The sequence below is a fragment of the Strongylocentrotus purpuratus genome, unplaced genomic scaffold, assembly GCF_000002235.5.
Source record: "Strongylocentrotus purpuratus isolate Spur 01 unplaced genomic scaffold, Spur_5.0 spur5_scaffold_1, whole genome shotgun sequence".
Classification (NCBI taxonomy): Eukaryota; Metazoa; Echinodermata; class Echinoidea; order Camarodonta; family Strongylocentrotidae; genus Strongylocentrotus; species Strongylocentrotus purpuratus.
Genome location: NW_022145594.1, coordinates 23,972,698 through 23,990,310, shown reverse-complemented (window position 1 = coordinate 23,990,310; position 17,613 = coordinate 23,972,698). Strand labels below are relative to the sequence as shown.

General features: G+C 37.6%; 2 protein-coding genes across 2 annotated transcripts; one reads left to right on the top strand and one right to left on the bottom strand.

Moving 5' to 3' along the window:
• The first annotated feature begins 266 nt into the window (after positions 1–266).
• On the top strand, positions 267–4,910 carry LOC100892971. Its single transcript, XM_030978629.1, has one exon. It carries the CDS (start codon positions 267–269, stop codon positions 4,908–4,910), a length of 4,644 nt encoding a protein of 1,547 aa, XP_030834489.1.
• Positions 4,911–14,919: 10,009 nt separating this feature from the next.
• On the bottom strand, positions 14,920–17,613 carry LOC115921290 (coiled-coil alpha-helical rod protein 1-like). The gene is made up of 4 exons (XM_030978627.1): positions 16,884–17,613; positions 16,463–16,535; positions 15,674–15,963; positions 14,920–15,215 (listed from the first exon to the last, which is right to left on the bottom strand). The coding sequence occupies exons 1-4, from the start codon at positions 17,611–17,613 to the stop codon at positions 14,920–14,922; spliced, it is 1,389 nt and encodes a 462-aa protein (XP_030834487.1).

Genomic DNA, 17,613 nt, shown 5'->3' with positions numbered 1-17,613 from the left:
AGAGCTTCTACTAAAATACACACGAGGAGAAGCGCATGAGCTTATTCGAGAATGCCCCCCACATACAACCAAGTAAGAGGGCATATGAGACAGCCAAGTCCATGCTACACAGAGACTATGGAAAGCAGAGTAACATAATAAATGCATACAAGGAAAGGGCAATTGCCTGGGAGCAGATACGATCAGGAGATAGGCAAGGATTGCGAAAATTCGCAATATACCTCAATAATTGCTCGCATGTTAGAGCAGCAGGGGACTTAGGAGGCATGGATAGTGCAAGTTTTCTGAGAGTTCTGGCAAGCAAGCTACCCTTGTATCTCCAGCAGAAATGGATATCACGAGTAGGCCTGACTCGTGATATTGCTAATAGGAATCCCACCCTGGAAGACCTGGCACAGTTCGTCATACAGACTGAAAGAAACATTAACGATCCCATGGTACAGGGATTGGGATATCAGAGGACAGAGAAAAATGCTTCCTACAATAAAGATGAGAAAGAAAAACTACAAAAATCAAGAAGCACAAAGGCATTTGGTACAGCTACACAACAGGATAGGGAGCAGAAGGACAAGAGGGAACCAAGTTGTACTTTCTGTGGCACCAACTCAAGGCATGTTATTGACGAGTGCCGAAAATTTGAAGCCTTGACAGTTGAAGAAAGATCAGAGCAATGTAAAAGGAAAGGCCTCTGCTTCCGATGCCTGAAACCAAAACATCTGAAAAAGGAATGCAAGAGTAAGATCAAGTGTGATGTCTGCGACAGGATGCACAACACTTTAATGCATGATCCCAGGTGGATGAAAGACGGAGAAGGAAATACAAGGAAAACCACCAATGATGCTTCAACATCTACCGATGTGCAAAGTGAAGCTGGAAGGATCTCTTCAGGGTCTACCAATGTGAAGAAAAGTGTTGGAGGAAAACCCCAGACATCGACGTGCATGACGATAGTTCCAGTCATCGTGAAGCACAAAGGAAATGACAGATGCATATCAACTTATGCATTCATAGATAATGGATGTGGAACAGTCTTCTGTGACACAGAACTTACCCAAAGGCTGCATGCAAGAACCAGGAAAACCAAGCTAATAGTCAAGACATTGAATCTTGAAGAAGTGATAGATACAGAAGTCACTGTAGATGAGCTGCAGATCGCAGGAGTAAAGGAGAAGGAATTCATCAATCTTCCGCCCATCTATGTCAAAGATGGTATACCAGTGACAGTTTCAGATGCTCCAACTCAAAAGGATCTGAAACGATGGAAACATCTGAAGGACATAGAATTGCCCGAAATAAGTAACCGCAACTCTATTTCAAGGGTAACTCTCATGATTGGAGCCAACGTTCCGTCAGCATCGATGCCTCTAGAAATTAAAGCTGGTGACATCGAAGAACCATATGCTATCCGCTCAAGGCTAGGTTGGCTCGTGTATGGTATACAAGCTCAAGAGCAAGCAGATATTCACAAAGTCTGTTTTTGTAAACAGGAGGAAGTTTCCATCATTCCTAGACAAGAGGAATTAGAACGGAAATTCAAAGACTTCTGCAATATGGAATTTACAGAGAGACTAAGTGATCACAGAGAGGGCCTGTCAGTTGACGACAAGAATTTCTTGGACATAATGGAGAAATCTATCACTAAGAAAGACAATCATTATCAGATAGATCTGCCCTTAAAGCAGAGAGATGTGGCTATGCCTAACAACAAGGACCAAGCTGAAAGATTTCTGGAAAGACAAGGACAGAAGTTATCAAAGAACAAGGAAATCCATGAACAGTACACCACATTCATGAATGATCTGGAAAAGCAAGGCTATGCAGAGAAGGTTCCAGAAGCAGACTTGGACAGACATGATGGGAAGGTATGGTATATCCCTCACCATGGGGTGTATCATCCCCAAAAGCCAGGAAAGATTAGAGTAGTCTTCAATTGTCCTATCAGCTACAAAGGAAAGTCTCTTAATCAGGAACTCCTACAAGGACCAGATCTAACCAACAGATTGCTTGGTGTTCTCCTCAGATGGAGGAAAGAGAAAGTGGCTATAATGGCAGATATACAGTCTATGTTCTATCAGGTGAAAGTTACACCAGACCAATGCGACATGCTGCGTTACTTGTGGTGGCCTGAGGGGAATATCACCAAAGAGCCAGTAGCCTACAGAATGCTAGTCCATCTTTTTGGGGCTACATCTTCTCCCAGTTGTTCGAATTATGCCCTGAAAAGAACAGCAAAGGACAATGAAGGTTGTGCAAAGGAAGAAGTCCTAGATGCCATACAGAAAGAATTTTACGTTGATGATTTTCTGAAGTCAGTATCAACACCCCAAGAAGGCATTGATCTAGCTGAATCATTAAGACAAGTGTTGTCCAAGGGAGGCTTCAAGTTAACCAAATGGTCAAGCAACAGACGAGAGGTCTTGGATTCCATTCCAAAGGAGGAACATGCTGTTGAATTGAAGGATTTGGACTTACAAAGGGAAGTACTTCCAACGGAACGAGCTCTTGGTGTGAGATGGGATCCAGAAAATGACCAGTTAGGCTTCAAACTGAAAGAAATGTCAAGAAAGGCTACTCGCCGAAACATCCTATCAGTAATGAGCTCAGTCTATGATCCCTTCGGGCTAGCAGCATCATTCGTTCTGAAGGCTAAGATAATTCTGCAAGAACTGTGCCAAGCTAAATTGGACTGGGACCAGTCAATCCCTGAAAAGCAGAAAATGGAATGGGAACATTGGATGAATGAGCTACAAAATCTTGACCAGGTGAAGACTGAAAGATGTCTAAAACCAAAGAACTTTGGTATAGTAACAAACAGACAGCTGCACCACTTTGCCGATGCTAGCATGGATGGCTATGGTGTTGTGACCTACTTGAGACAGACAGATGAGAATGAAGAGGTTCATGTGGCATTTTTGACAGCTAAAGCCAGGGTTGCCCCACTGAAGCCCCACACTATTGTTAAGATGGAGTTAACTGCTGCAACACTCGCAGTAAAGCAAGACAGTATGATCAAGAGTGAAATGAATATGGAGTTGGATGAGACAGTATTTTGGACGGACAGTCAAACAGTTCTGAAATACATTGCCAACGAAACTGCCAGATATCCAGTATTTGTGACAAACAGACTGAGTATCATCCGAGATGGATCAGAGACAAATCAGTGGAAGTACATTCCTACCAAGTTAAACCCGGCAGATCATGCATCCAGGGGATTGGATGCCAGTGAACTAACCAAGAAGAAGGAATGGTTTGAAGGCCCAGAATTCCTAAAGCGGTCTGAAGAAATATGGCCATCTGAGGGTGTGAAAGCTCAAGCAAGAATGGAGAAAGCTGATGATACTATGTCAGGAGATTTGGATGAGACTCACATTCATGCCACAATGATAAACAAAGAGGATCCAATAAGTGCACTCCTGTCGCACTATTCTGATTGGGATAAGCTGAAACGAGGAGTTGCCTGGATATTGAAGTTCAAGAAAATGCTACAAGGAAAGGGGAAAGGAATAGATGGCAATTCTAGTGAAATGTTCAGCCTGACAAATAAGGACATTGAAGATGCCGAAGTCGCAATTGTTAAACAATTGCAACTTGAATCATTCCCAGAGGAAATGAAACGACTGGCTGGTCACGGAGAAGAGAAAGGAGTACCAAAACGCTCTACCCTTAGTAACCTTGATCCAGAATTGAGCAATGGGTTACTTCAAGTAGGTGGAAGGTTGCAGAATGCCCAGATTCCAAGCAGTGCTAAACATCAATACATCCTACCAAAGAAGCATCATGTAACCACTCTTTTAATGCAATACATCCATAGGAGAGTTGGTCATCAGGGACAAAATCACATGGTAGCTGAATTACGACAGAAATTCTGGGTGGTAGCAGCTGGAGTTTTAGCACGAAACATAGCAAGGAAATGCATCATTTGTAGAAAGAACCAAGGAAAGGCTGGTCATCAGAAAATGGCAGAACTTCCAAGAAGTCGAGTTCAGAGTGACGAGCCGGCGTTCACCAGAGTTGGCATGGACTATTTTGGTCCTTTTGAAATAAAGTGTGGAAGAAGCATAAGGAAAAGATATGGCGTAATCTTCACATGCCTGTCCTGCAGAGGGGTGCACATTGAAGTTGCATCGAGTCTAGACACAAGCTCCTGTATTGAGGCTATTCGTCGCTTCATCAGCCGCCGAGGACCTATGAAAGAGATGTTCTCGGATAATGGTACAAATTTAGTAGGAGCTGAAAAGGAACTGAAGCAGGCATTAAAGGAGCTGAATCAAGACCAGCTGATCAACTTTCATGCAAACCATGGCATGAAATGGCATTTCAATCCTCCTGCTGCTTCCCATCAGGGGGGAGTATGGGAACGTCAAATTAGAACAGTCAGAAAGATACTGTGTGCAGTCATGAGAGAGCAGTATCTAAAGTCCTACCAGAATGAGGAGCAGCTCCATACATTCATGTGTGAAGTGGAGGCCGTCATAAATAGTAGGCCTCTTACCCGATGTTCAGACAACCCAAATGATCTGGATGTAATCTCACCAAACAGCTTGCTGACTATGAAGGGTTCAACGACGCTACCTCCAGGGATCTTCGACGACAAGGACATCTACGCAAAGAAGCGGTGGAAACAGATGCAGTACTTGGCAGACTTATTCTGGAAGAGGTGGGTGCGAGAATACCTGCCTTCCCTACAACGCCGACAAAAGTGGCTGCAGCCAAGTCGTAACCTTCAGGTGGGGGACATTGTACTCGTCATAGACGAAACAGCGCACAGATGTTCCTGGTCCATGGCCCGAGTGCAAGAGGTTATGCCAGACAACAAGGGGTTCGTCCGCAGAGCGAAAGTGAAAACTGCAACAACATCGCTAGTAAGACCAGTAACCAAGTTGTGTATTCTACTGGAGCAGGAAATTTGAATGGAGTTTGTCTCAAATTTATGAAAGGATCTATATGTATAATATGTGAAAGTGCCTTTAAGTGGATTGCTTTGAATCATTATTGGAGGAGGATATCAAGAAAATGAAGCAATTTGTGTTTGGATCAAGCGAACAAGTGGAATTCAGAGCGCCAGTGAAATTTTGTGTTTGTGTTAAAGTGAGAAGTAAAATATTAATAGCCCTTTGGCTAGTAATTGGTAATCATTTGTGATAATGAGCCAATACAGGATCAAATCATGTTTAATAGCGAATTTGGATCTGATCAACACATCTTTAATCGCGAATTTGCATTGGATCAACACATGTTTAATCGCGAATTTGCATTGGATCAACACATGTTTAATCGCGAATTAATTGGATCAACACATGTTTAATTGCGAATTTGCATTGGATCAACACATGTTTAATCGCGAATTTGCATTGGATCAACATTTCAAGTCGCGAATTTACACAGGATGATTTTGTCAACACGCGAATTGCAAGAGAGCAAAGTTTTACGCGATTTTAAGAGAGGACACTTCCATGAAAGGATGTCAATTTAAGACATTGAATTATGATAAGTCAGCACCGAACATTGTTTATGCTTTGCAAGAACGATAAAGGATATGAACATGAACTGGAACGAACTATTGAACTTTCAAACTGTTTAAGTTGAACTCTGTGAAATGCTATTCATGACTGAAATGTTCGTTTTGAAATTTGATGTTTTATACTCATACATGTACATGTATATATGTAAGTTTGTTGAGTTTCAATATTTCTTTGTGCTATCACAATTGGGATGTTTAAATTGAGGATGATGGAACATACATGTACACAAATAATTAAAAGAGAATATTTTGTTAAAAATTTGTTCAAGGTAATGATTGAATTAGCCTCAGAGTTAAAATCAGATATATTTTGTTAATATAAAACATACCAGAAAGAGAGAACTCAAATAGGGTTAAAGGGAGAAAGTGTTTTGAAAACAGTGTATTTGTTGACATAGAAAGTTAGAAATTTCATTTCATTAGATGTTCAGAACAATAACATGAATGAAAAGATTTAAATATATGTGTCTGCACTCTGCAGTGTAGAGCATTATAAGGAAGTTCAGATTGTGTTATATTTAAATTGAGGATTAACATGTTTAAGTGAAGTAAGGAATGTTATTTAGTTTTATGTGCAAATGGCAAGGATATTTGCATGTGCTTAGTAGTCAATCCACAATGTGACTTCAGTCATGCAGGTAAACTTCGGACAGATTGATATATGCAAATAGAAAGAACAAGGTTAATGTTCAAGCAGAAGTATAAGTATTACATGTATGAAGATGGTATTATGCACAATGCTAAATATTTCCTTTTCTCTATTGTTTGAAAGTACATGTGCATCTACGTTATTTCGATGTTCCTTTTATGTTGATGTACATGTACATCAGTTCAGTTCAATTGAAGGTGTTTAGAAATTGTTTTATGTTTAAAGTAAAAACAAAAGGAAAAATGTTAAGGTAGTAAATACAGCCACTAATTATTCTTGTTTTGGAAGAACAATTCTTGTGTTTGGATTTCATATTACTGGTTTATTTCCAGAGTTATTTTTTGAAAGGCAATTATAACGAAAATGATGTTTTTGATAATTTAATTACCATAGGTATTACATTTTGACAAAAGTTTGACAAAAGTTTGACAGCTATGAGTAAACATTGAAAATATTTTGATTTAAAGTTATCATTGATTCATGATTATTTTGTATTGGATGCTTTTGTTGAGTTGATACAGTAATGTTTATAGTAATCCAGGGATAAAGCTTGATTTTGCAGAATTTAGTGTATTCTGTGCATTTAGATAGTAGAAATTGGCAGAGTATAGAGATATAAGTGTTACATCTCATTGTGATTATGATTTGTTTTGGAAACAGTTAGGTATTATATAAATAGAAAGTGTTTGAATTTAATTTTACCTAGGTTATGAGACAATATGTAGAAAATGGTTGTAAACATTTGATAATACATGTAGATAACAGTTGGTATTTTGTTAATTTACATCAGTGATGGACAATTAAGTTTTGGTTAAATAGATGTTAATCGTTGCATCCTCTAGCTGCAACTGGGGGGAGGAATGTAAGGATCAAGATATAAGAAGCCAAATTTAGTTTTTGTTTTGAGGATACCGTAGATTGACTGGAATTGTTGTACAAACGTAGCTAGGCTTGTCACATGGAAACTACAGATATGATATGATGTGGGCAAGGATTCAAGGAAGGAAAACTTTGTTTTACCTACTAAACTACTACTATTATTGCTACTTTGTACATTCCGGTGTATGGAAATGATTGGAGTTCAGTTGAGTGTTAATAAACAAAGAACCATGAAATTACCACATTGTCTCAAGGATCATATGTAGATATCTCTACACCACTTAGGATCATAACGATGTTCAGTAAAACAGTCATGATTATTCACTACAAGGTGGTCACTGGTGACGTCGGTCTTTTTCGTACTTAGTTTAGAGACAAAGAAGAGCAAAATAGGAAGGAAAGAAAATGAATTGTTTTACCCGACGAGTGTACATACATTCTTCACAACGCCAGTTTATTGAGAGAAAACGAGTATTCCGTTGGTTTAGTAATACTAACAACACAATTCAATATTTTACCAAAACCATACCACGAACTTGATTATTAAAGAATAATGCTATCCAATAGTTACATGTTCATCGTAGAAGTGTTGCTTCATTTGAATTAAAACAACACCAAAATTGTAAGATTTTCAATATACAAACAAACAAATATACAAACCATATTTCGTGATGACAGATATGAAATCGGTGATATATTCCTCCTCATTCTTAGTAGATGTTTGACGACGTTTATCAGCAAGCTTGCTATACCTTGCGTCTCCTTCCAGAGCGCGCCTCAGAGCAGGGACTATGCCGGGCACATGCCCATGCGGACATATCATACTGATGACAAGCTTATCAGGAAACACCACTCGTTCATCTTCACAAGGTACAGCCTTTCCCGGTTTGTACGACAAGATTTCATGCCGTAATTCATCATTTCTATTCCTAATCACAGAGCTGACAGTGGCCATCTTTGTACAGATGTCGCCTTGAATACACGAACAAACACGTTTTATTATACGCTCAATATCATTCAAGTTCAACGTTTTCTGTTTAGTTAAGCATGTAACATTTTAGGTCTAGTTATTACTGGCCATGGTTGGTAGGAAATTCTTTATCTAAATGCACGTACCATGCACAGTAGGATAAACGGATGAGGGATTTTAATCAATGATCAACCGATTTTAGATTTGAGGTATGAAACTCAAATCTATTATTTGAATCACACAATCTGCCCTCCACCAAATTGCACACACACAAGTTTTACAATAATTCTCTCCATGTTAAATGGTGGAAGCACAATATTCCACGCTAGTTTCTGTCCTTAATTTAAATGTTTGAGTCTTTTACCAACATATTTAACCACATGAGAAACACATGGCTATTCTTGAGGCTTCAGTTATTTTAAGGCATCATAGTGAGACAAAATTAACCGTCAACCCATAACTGTTGGAGAGGAAACTGAATGTTTCAAATCGTACTGTAGTTGTACAGCCATGTCCTTCTTGGTTGCAGATGTATATTAGCGACCAAGGCTAAGAATAAATATCATCCACATTTTCCAGTAAATCATCGATTGCCTTTAATAGGGGCTTTTGGATTCTGCACGACGAGAACGCGGACTGCCCTTTTAAGGCAATGTGACGTCACTGACAGTGCCTTAAAAGGACGTCACGCCTTAAAAGGGCAGTCCACGTTCTCGTCGTGCAGAATCTAAAAGTCCCTAATAGGTGGAGGCGGACAACAATTAGCACCGTAGTGACAAGCAAAGACAAACCAACAACAAAAATAATAGATTGGCCATGTTTCATGAAATTGGGAAAGCCCAGAGCAAAAGCGGTGCTATGAAATAAAATCGGTTGAATCTATATAGTTGTCACCAACTCACGAGTGCATACGGAAGCCAGTTCAAAGTACATTGACGTGTGGACTTGCCAACTTGATGAGAGAATAAATCATATTGTATACATACAATATGATTTCAGGGCCCTCAGGGAGAACAGTATGAATAATGATGAGGCTACCCTGGGTAAACTAGACATATTTATTATTATTATTATTATACAGCCGCTGTACCATGCACACGTAATGCGCGCTTTGTGTGCTGTGTATACATCTGTTTATATGCAGCAGCAAATCTCTCGAATTGCAGCATTTCCCCCTTTTTTAAAACAAACAACAACGACAAAACAAATATAGGACCAAGAACGAGAATGCGGCACCCTGATATGTATTTGTCGTCGATTAAACATGTTTGTCAATTTTTCACAAAGTCATGAGAGCTCGTCACCAAATCACCAGTTTTTCATCAAGTCACCGTCATTTACCAATGAGGCCTATTACATTTTTATCAAATAACAAGAACTTGACAATAACATAACATGTCACCGTCATGCACATTATCTAAGGATAATTCTTAACCAAGTCATGGAACACTTCACCAAGTCATTGTCATGTATCGATCCATGTCAACTTTTAATATGCAACAAATCAATTGACACTAAGCTTTTTGGCAGAATACTCGATGCCAGCATTATAATTAAACGCTTCAACCCCCCTTTTTTAATTACTACTGATAATAATAATAGCTAGTTCTTATATAGCGCTTTTCAGGACCACAGGCCCTCTCAAAGCGCTTTGCAGATATAAATATCATTTCCCCGATCATCGGATTCAGGCTTACCCGCACACAGCCAGGCGTCATTTTTACAAGAGCACACTTGCTCATCTAACCACATTAACTTTCGCATCCTACCGGGTACCCATTTAACACCTGGGTGGAGATTGGCAAATGTAGATCAATGTTTTGCCAAAGGACATTAGTGCTGCGGCGGGACTTGAACCGCGGACCTTGTGATCCACAGTCTGGTGACATATCCACTCGACCACGACACCTCTAATAGCGGTTGATATAATTTGCCGAAGATTTATTGGTCAGCCATGTCGTGTTTTATTGCAAAACGTTATCATGTATATCGACAAAGACTTTAATATAATAAATGACAGCCATATTTGTCAGCCTAATCATCAATTCCCTTTTACAGGCAAGGTGTTTATCAATGGAAACAAAAGGCAATCCAACATTAATCCATAAAATGGTCATGTTAAATGAAACTGGGGAAACTTCGAGAACACGGGGAGGGGAAATTACCTCTGACAGACAACTTTCATAATATATTATGTAAGACAATCTAGAGGTGTCGTAGTAATTTCAGCACTTGACTTGACTAATGTAACGGTCGTGGGTTCGATCCCCGACACGGCACTAATGTCCTTTGGCAATGCATAAATCTGAAATCGCCACTCCATAACCAGGAGAGAAATGGGGACCTGGTAGGATGACGAAAGCCCTTGTGTTAGTAATTGCTGTATGCCCTCATGGTGACCATGTGGTAAGAATACATCCAGTGAGTTGAGATGGTGCATATTGTGAATGAAAGAATCCGATGACCCGGGTAATCTTATGTTTATAAGCGCTTGGAGATGGTGTTTTGTAATAAGTGCTATGTAAATCAAGATTACTATTATTATTAATCTCTGAGGTGCACCGGTAGCAGGCCTACGCTGGGAATGAAAGGATATCTAACGTGTGTATTACAATAAATCCAAATAAAGAAAATTTATATTTCAAGGACATTGCCTTTGGCAGTTTATTTTCCAGCTTTCAAGTAAAGAGGAACTCTTCACCTTTCCATTGATCCATTTCTATTGATGTCATGCATGATCGAGTACATTGTAGATGACAGGTACGTATGGCATGCCAAAAAGCAAATAATTGAAAATATGTGGTTTTATTTTTGTATGTGAAATAATATGTGTTCATAAACTTGTTATGCGTAAACCTTTAATTTTCGTATGCATAAAATGTTTCTACTATATTTGTTATTGCAAATACTGTATGTATAACTCCTAATGCTTAAATGCTGTGTTATACACTTTTTGTAACGCATTGTTTTAAATAAATAACTTTGTCAATGCATGCCGTTATTTATAAAAAAAACTTTTTGTTATCGTTTTATAAATTGCAAATTTCGTCGGCCTTTCAGCGTTGTGTGTACAATAATAGCTCACCGTAGGAATGGACCATGTATGCTGATGAAAATAAAGATAGAAATAACCTGTCTGACAGAGCGAATTGAAAAGAAGCAACAGTGTCGGTGCGATTTCTCCAACGTTGTATTGTATCCCCAATTGTTGTATTTAAAATCGACTTGATGGGAGGCGTCCCTAAGACCAGGGGCGGATCCAGCCAGTGTTTAATTGTATAGGTATGATAATGTATGGCAATAAATCCACACTAAATCAGTATTATAATGGTAATTTATTATCAATATCCATCAAAATAAATTGATAGGTGCAAATGTTAGTTGATCTCTACGTATCCTTCTTTCTCATATTAGTTTCCCCTCTTTCCTGTATACCATAACGTTCTATCCCCCAAACACACACACTTACACGCGAACTCACATTGGAACAAACACACACACACATACACACACACACACACACACACACACACACACTATCTCTCTCTCTCTCTCTTTCTCTCTTCCTCTTCCTTCTCACTAAAGGCCTTTTCATTTATTTCGTTCATGAGCTGCAGGAAGTGCTGGCAGTGATTTAAGGGGAGTAACAGGTTGAGTAAATATGAAATCTATTTTGAATCATAGGAGAACATTGAATTGAAAAGGGACGCTATTTCTTTGTCTTCGTTTGTTTGCCTTGTCATCGAATTCTATAGAGGGAAAAATGCTTGTCACAGGGTTGTTTCACTTGTTCGCATTCAGAAGTCCCATTTTGGGGAAATGCCCCCAAGGTTCTTCTTTCTCCCTCTCTCTCCCTCTTTTTTTATTCTTCTCTCTTTATATACATATAGGCCTATATCAATCCCTGTAAGCTTCTTCATCGCATATTCGTATTCTTTCATATTCCTCCCTTTTATGCTTCGTCTTTATCTTATCATTTGATTGAACTCTGAAATATAACCAACCCCCTTTGTATTAATCATGAAGATTTGTTGCCTTTATTCTTAAAATCTTTGTACCCAGTTTTACCAATAACATGTAAATATCTTTACTTGATCAATTTGAATAAGCCAGTTCAGAAGTTTTCATCTGCAAATAGGTAGATAAAGGTCATTAAGGTTGTACATAACTGTATAAACAGATTTAGACAAATGCTGAATATGTATTCATGAAAGTTAAGTTTGTATTATTCATTTACGCACCGACGGTACACGCTGTGATGCGCACGTAAACATATGTATTTAAAGTATTTAAAGAGGGCAATCAAAAGTATATTTAAAAGCATCTCCGTGACTTCTGCAAGCATGATTGTACAATGAGCAAAGACTTGTCCGTGTTAAAATATCAATATACGAATATTTGAGGTCGTTTCTATTGTGAACATATGTGTTTAAAGAGGGCAATTAAAAGTATATTTAAAAGCATCTCTGTGACTTCTGCAAGCATGATTATACAATGAGCAAAGACTTGTCCGTGTTAAAATATCAATATACAAATATTTGAGGTCGTTTCTATAATGTGCTACAAACTTGACTAAAGACAAATAAAAAACATCCGTAGGCTCTGCCCTCACATACGGGAATTTAATAGGCAACATCTTGAAAAAATATTTCATCATTTTAAAATTGCGTTGCCTAGGTAAAATAGGTAATATTGAATTAATAAATGGTCAAATTTGTGTGAATTTTGTACAAATTTGGGATACAAATACAAATACTTGTGAGACGCAGCATTTTCCAAATGTTATAAATGAATAGGATCAGTGCACAAAACGTGTATACCTGTCTTCTGATTATTTGTTTGCAATATCTGCTATTGACTTTTCCAGCTACAAATCGTATTTCCAATGTCACTTTATTCCTACAAGGTGTTTGCTTGTGGTGGTACGTTAGCTTTATAGATAAGATATTAGTGAACTTAGATTGTTATAAAAATTGAAAAAATACATCATACGTAAATTAAACGTCAAAGTCATTACAATGTGTAAACAACAACTGTAAATGTCATGCAAACAACATACCTAGACGAAATATAAGTTCTACGAAAGTGATTTGCAACATAACATGGAAAAGCGATTTTTTTTTTTTCTTCTTCCGAAACAAGTCATCGCAGTAAGTATATCCAGCGACATCTTCTCCTTTTTTAAATCGAAGTAAAAATGATATCTATGGAAAGCTTACGATAAATAATAATAAATAATAGCTTATAATAAAACATAAAATGCTCATTATCGCTCTTTATTAAAGGTAGTATGTCCCATTTGCAGGCCAAACAAAAGAAAATGTGTAATTCCAACGGCAATTGAAAGTAAATACTAATTTTGAACTTACCTAAAAAAAGGGGGCTTGGAAATTTCTTTAAGTGGGCAAATAACGACTATTAGTTGTCGAATCGACTGAAGAGCTATAGAGCCAGTAAAAGTAATAGTCTTCAGTTTTCAGACCATTGTACCGAATGGTTGTACGTTTCATGCTGCGCAAAAATTTAATCAGTGTAATTTTGGCCATTACAAGTGGGTTATTGATGTAGACAAATGCTCATGTACCCTTTACAACTCATGTTATGCATGTTATTACCAAAGAAGGAAAAAGGCCAATCAGTCACTAAATAGTGTCTGACATTGAAGCCTAGCAAGTAAACGGGTTTCCTTGCATAATTTTAATATAAGGACACTGGTAACGTTTACATTTCACAGATAGGACATACATGACATATTCATAATTTATGCAAAATTCTGCAGAATTTGATGTTGGCTGCAAAAGGGTCATAGTATCTTTAAAAACGAATATTTACAGTGAGAAACAGTAAGTATTTGTGGCATCAAACTAATTTGTCATACAGAGAGTATTTCAAGTTCAATGTATTCAAACTTATTTTTTTCTATACAAAGGTGAGTTTACTACGTAATGTATTTTCACATTTATTTTGTTACGGCAATGACTTTATTTTATTTTACTGTGTGCTGAACGTGATATATTTGTAAGTATTCATATCATAATCAAAATATAAAGTGGTACAAAAAATATCATACTTATACAGAGATATATCACAGTTTATCATAATGGCCCAGGACAATAAATCTTCTCAAAAAGGAAAATGTAACATTTATACATAAATCGTGCATTTTCTACATATACTACACATACTTAAATAATCTGCTATGCATGAGATACTTACAATTTTATAGTTAATAGTATATAGTAAAATCAATATTTATGTTTTCCTTAGGTTTCCCAAACCTTTATTATTCTTATGTCATGTGTACTGATAACATACACATAATATAATGCAACCTTTGCATTTGTACATTAAATGTAGGCATTCACATTTAAAGGTGTAATAATCACTCCAAATACTATTGGGGAGAACAAAATTATATCTTATTTGTTTGTGATTTAAAGTAAAGTCTTAATAGGAGAATTATGTTTTTCGTTAATTCGATTAAGTCCCTTACAGTTTTTTATATTTTATTTCTGAGCCCTTATCACTGTGATGACGCAGGCGTACGAGCGTGGACATCACATAGACTTTATGTATTTGACTATCCGTATGGCAAAATATTGTTATGTTATACCTTACTATTGCATAGGAATAGAATTTAAGGGCACCTCAGTATTGATACTTTATAAGAATCGTATTAATCTGTTAGACTACTAACATTTGTATTTAGGAAACATAATGGTAACATGAAGATGAGTATACAAGATCCAGGAGAATCATATCTCGGTATAGTCATAGTTATTCACCTGCCAATGTAAAGTTTTGTGATTGTCACTATGATTAATCTTTAAGCAAGTTACATTGACATATAAATGTGTAGAAAATATATATACAGTCACAATAAAGGTTGTCTGAAAGGGTTTATCCACCAAAGGCTTTTTGAGGAACATCAATAACTACTTTCATGCATAAAAGCATCACTAGTTTCTCCGAAGATGTCTCGGTCGAGGCGATGTTAGAAAGCCAGTCGCTATAGTTGATGCCGATATCTTCTACACCCCCTTTATCCGATGTGTTAGTTCCTTCTTCAAACGGCTCGTTAGAAGACACGTTGGTTTGTCCTCCTGAGGAACATTGTGCTGCAGATGTGCTATCCATCACGAATAGCTTTTGAGAATCTTCCATTTTTTTAGAGTGTCCTGGTCCTGTTCCTGTTCCTGTTTTGGGGAGATGGTAATTATCAAGACTAGCATCAGTGCTCTTCAACATGAGCTGGTCCAGAATAAATAATGAATCTGATCTTCTCAGCAACACCCAACCCCCCCCCCGAAAAAAAAAAAAAAAAAACAAAAACAAAAACAAAACAAAAACAAAAACAACAACAACAACAACAAACAAACAAACCAACAAGTAGAACAAATCTGACAAACGACATATAGACATATAACAAACACGAAACCGGCATACCCTTATTCATGTTACATGTTTATTTGTAAAGTGACATTACAAGACGGATGAAAAGAGATAGTTATCATGATTATGGCGGCTTGACGATATGTTCTCCTTATTTCTGGTTTCGTGGAAAGCAGGCAGACAGTAGACATTAATTTCCTTTTTGTATTGATTATATCACGAATCAAATCAAATTATCAAACCGGTTTTATGATGACCTTACCTTGTGGAAAATAATGGTCAGCAAGGTCCAATAATTTGGCAGCCACAAGCGCCCTCCTCAGTTCCACCCGTTCATCTTCCCTGGACACACCTCTTCTCCATTGTTTCAGCATGAGATGGGTTCCTCTACTGGTGATCTGTTCGTATCTCATGTTGGTCTTGAGAGCTCTTGCTATGTCACCCCGTAGAACTCCAAGCTGACTACCCAAGCTATCGATCTTGGCCTCATCGGAAAGATCGTCAGCTATCTGCTTCAAGATGTCTGCAAACTCATCATTGGGTAGTTCAACGCTGAAAATATATAACTCAGCATAGTTACAGAAAATAGAAGATATGACATTTTTGTTTTGGCTTATAAAATAAAAAAGGTCAGCGGATACAAGTTAACAATCTGCAATGATGGAAAAAGTCGTACAAATCAAAAAAAATTCTCTATCCGGTTTCGTTTTGCAGAAGTATGTACCACAACTTGATTCATAATAAGTATTCAGCGTTGACCTTTCAAGGAATCCCAGACGGGAATAGTAATAAGAAGACCAAGAACATGAAGCACAAAAAACAAGAATATAGAAAGAAAGAAGAAGAACAACAAGGAGAAGAAAAATTAGAAGGAAGATGTGGAAAATAAGAAAGAAGAACAATAAAAAGAAGAGGAAAATGCCCAATATGATTTACATTTTTTATTGAGATTTGCCCTCATTCCAAAAAAACGCTATACCTGAATAAATAGACAATTATTATTTTCGGAACCAGTGTAATTAATCGACATGCAAAGGTTGTTTCAACTTACTCTGCATCTGATGAAGTACTCCTTCCTGGTGGATAGCATTCTCTAATTGAATTATCTTCAGAAGAAGTTATCCCTGCCATGAACATAGAATATTTTGATTTATTGAATTGATACGATTACTCAATAATTAACATTTCAGATGACCGGATCGTTATTGGCAGTACATATCTATGTACGTGCAAAACATAAACAAACGACAATTATAAAATATCAACATCACATGATGATGTATCACCCTTGATAATGGTATTACCCTAGTCAGGTCTGCAGACTACTTTCTTGATTAATTTGTATATCGTTTCGAAATGTGATAGTTTAATTCATTTAGTAACCAAATGCTGAAGATGAAATAGTTTAAACTAAAGATATTGGGATAGTAGTATGAAGAGACGTCAACAATAATATTTGAAAATAGTCTTACCACTCTGAACCGGCTTTCCAGAATTCATCCAGGGAATTAAACTCTGCATCCATTGAGGTGTCTCTGTTTTCTTCTTCTGTTCTGCTGATCGTATCTCGCTTTCTAATTGAATGTTGGTTCTTAGCTTCCAGGTCTCACGCTCAAGTTGCTCAAATCGCGCTCTGTCCTCCTGCCTTTCGTTCTTTAACTCTTCAACTTGCTGTCGTACAATCATCTCGTTTCGCTCTTTCTCCTCTACGATTTTCGTCAAAGTGTCTATGCGTTGTTGCTTAGATTCGAGTCTTTTCTTCATTTCTGCTGCCAATGAGCGCTCCTTTTTCTCAGCTCTCGACCCGTCTTCCTCCCTTCCTTTCTTTAATTCTTCAACTTGCTTTTTCAGAGTCGTCTCATTTTGCTCTTTCTCCTCTACAATTTTTGTCAAAGTGTCTTCATGCTGCTGCTTATACTCGAGTTTTTTCGTCATTTCTGCTGCCAGTGAGCACTTCTCTTTCGCAGCTTTTGCTCTTTCGTCCTCTTTTTCGGTTTGTTGTCGCTCAACCGCACGTCTTGCCGTCTCTTCGGTTTTCTGTAAGTTTTCCATAATTGTTCCGATGTACAGCTCTTTTGATTTTAGTTTCTCCTCCAGCTCCAGCTCTCTTTCTTTGTACATCTCCATAGCGTGCTTTGCTATTTTCTCATTATCACCTAAGGTCATTGTAACTTGCATTCGCTTTTCTTGTTCGTGCACCAT